Raw genomic sequence first — 2,759 nt, 5'->3', positions numbered from 1 at the left:
TTGTTACATTCTGAACTTTTTCTTGACACTGTAGCTGTCAAAAATTTGAAGTAGTTTTTCTCATCATAAGTGTCAAAACCTCAATAACTGTTGACGGTATAAAGTGTCCATAACTTTTTGACACTTTTACATGCCAAAATATCTCAAGCAGTTGTGAGCATCTTTTTTGCACTGCCAAAAAGTTATAAGCATCTCGACGTTCTATCAAATGTCAAAAAATAAGCCATAGGAAATCAAGATTTTTTTGTAGTGTCCTTAATTTTTGGAAAAACAAAATAGTTATATAATTATATTGATCAAAGCATAGAAAACAGTATGTATATAATCTCATCTGGACATTACATTACATGAGCACTACCAAAATTAATCTTCTTTTGCCGATTTAGTAACAAATTACGTAATATACTGTTTTTTACACAAGAGCACTACCAGTAACAAATTCAGTAAAAGCCAAAGCTACCAAACCAAGCATAGCAGCCCGTCCATTCCACATCTCAGCATCTGACGTCATCAACCCACTCGATTTCGACTGTACACTCACTCCTTTAAACAACGGTACCAACGATGCTAACGTCAGCACCACGCTGGTCCCCACAAACACAGTCAACCCACCGTTTGAAATCTGAGTCAACACACCTTGACCGCTACCAATTTCCACAGCCAAGGCCGACACAAACCCTATCATGGCTAACCTACCGTTGATCCGTTCCGGGGCTGGCCCACTGAACGCCAACACGTCGGAAAATTTAGTACTCACCTTCGGCGCACGTGGTAGTTGCGGCGGAGGTGGGGTGGAAGACACCGGTGACGGCGTCGGGATGGCTGATGATGGTTTAGTTGCGTCGGATGAAGCGTCTTCTTGTGGTACGGACATGCATTTAACGGTTAAAACTGTTGGTTTTTTGAGAAATGATTGAGTGGTGAAACGGGGGAGTGGGGTTGCTGTGAAGATTGATGAAGTTGCCATGGTGCTGGAAGATGATTGAAGTACGGTTGTTTTAGTGGTGGTTTGTAGTGGTTTGCAGTGGTTTATGGTGATTTGAGAAGGAATACGGAGGTGGTTTTTATAGGGGTTTGAGGAAGGGAGTGAGTGAGGACAAAGGAGTGGATACTTATTGGGCCACGATAGCGTACTTTTGGGGTCTGGTGACGTGGCTTTAGAAGTAGCCAATGAGATGATGTTGTGGTGAAATCAGCCTCTATGTGTTTCATTCTGAGTTTGGTGGAGGTAACTTTCTTGTCTCTTAGTACAGAGTTTTTATTTCAAATGACTTGCATTCTCAACTACTATGAATGTAGTTTAGATATCATTTTTTATGTGTCTCTTAGCCGTGATTCTTTTATGTGTTTCCCGTATTTATTTGTATCTTTTTAGATGGTTTCTAATCTTTATCTTTGTTTAGTATGGTTACATTCTAATGTGATTGTGAGCTCATGTTAGGTTTTGTACTAGTCGAGGTCGTATGTTTTGTTGATTACTCTTTTGTACGTTTTAGAGTGTTCATCTTCTGATGAATTCTCTACTGATTAATGTTATTAGTCTTTTTCGCTGAAAAAAAAAAAAAAAAAAAAAACCTAATATGAATGTAGGATTTGTTTGTTGGTGTAATAATGTACGATAAATATAAATATTTTTTTTTGAAGGGCAAACAAAATATTTTATTAAAAATAGGAGGTAGCGCTCAAGAAAGCAAAACTATCAAGTTCTCAACAATTATACATCACAACAGTGCCAAGATGGCACAATATGTACGGTGAACTCGTAGGATTTATTAATTAAATTTGGTTCAAGTGCATAGCCTTATTATGGGCTAAAAAAAATAATTAAATGTTATTTAGGTCTTACAGTAAATGATAGATATCATTAAATGTTTTGGGACTCAGAATTGGAGTCGATATAAGTTTTTCTGGTAAAACTATTCAACTTAAGAAAAAAAAAATGAAATGCTAGATTTAGTTGTTCCATCTAGGATTTATTAATTAAATTTGGTGTGCATAGCCTTATTATGGGCTAAAAAAAATCATTAAATGTTATTTAGGTCTTACAGTAAATGATAGATATCATTAAATGTTTTGGGACTCAGAATTGGAGTCGATATAAGTTTTTCTGGTAAAACTATTCAACTTAAGAAAAAAAAATGAAATGCTAGATTTAGTTGTTCCATCCAAAACTTGATAATTAGACACCATGTTACGCCACATCATTGATTCCATGGTGACAAATTTTGATGGCTTAACGCCTATTTCGCGACGTCAAAATAAACGCTAACGGGGTATCAATTTTCTTTCCAAAGGACAGATTAGAGAGTGTTAGGTCACGTGGCATGAGCCGATTGGTTGTCTTATTTAGCTGTTTGACCCCAACGAATATTTTCTTTTATTTTTTTCTTTTTTCAAATTTAATTACTTTTATTTACTCTAGAAATACTATTCACTTTTTTATTTTATAGTTTAAACAACATTTATCATCTTCAAACTCTAAAAAATTTATTAAAATGTCAAACAATTAACAGCCCAACTCAAATTTGAAAATATTAATGTTATTTAATTAATATAACTATAACTAAATGAGGGAAACCCTCGAATTTTTTGTACAGACGTCAGTGAAGCCATGGGGTGAGAGAGATGCAGATGGATAGAATGTGGAGAGGGTGAAGAGTCCGGAGGTGATAGAATGGAATGAGGGTGACAGGTTGGGAAGGCCGGGAGAAATATAGAAGCAAAAGATCAAAATACTCTTTTTGATATATAATAATGTG

The 2,759-nt window shown here is 35.6% G+C and overlaps 1 protein-coding gene across 1 annotated transcript; it reads right to left on the bottom strand.

Moving 5' to 3' along the window:
* Positions 1-304: 304 nt before the first annotated feature.
* LOC139898550 (early light-induced protein 2, chloroplastic-like) lies at positions 305-1,054 on the bottom strand. Its single transcript, XM_071881301.1, has one exon. It carries the CDS (start codon positions 965-967, stop codon positions 413-415), a length of 555 nt encoding a protein of 184 aa, XP_071737402.1. The 5' UTR covers positions 968-1,054; the 3' UTR covers positions 305-412.
* Positions 1,055-2,759: the final 1,705 nt, after the last annotated feature.

Source organism: Rutidosis leptorrhynchoides, chromosome 3 (assembly GCF_046630445.1).
Source record: "Rutidosis leptorrhynchoides isolate AG116_Rl617_1_P2 chromosome 3, CSIRO_AGI_Rlap_v1, whole genome shotgun sequence".
Lineage (NCBI taxonomy): Eukaryota > Viridiplantae > Streptophyta > Magnoliopsida > Asterales > Asteraceae > Rutidosis > Rutidosis leptorrhynchoides.
Note: the sequence above shows the minus strand (reverse complement) of the source record. Positions and strands in the feature narration are given on the sequence as shown.

Bases quoted from the DNA above. Each gene is read 5' to 3' on its own strand.
- LOC139898550 (XM_071881301.1), bottom strand. From the start codon at position 967: ATGGCAACTTCATCAATCTTCACAGCAACCCCACTCCCCCGTTTCACC.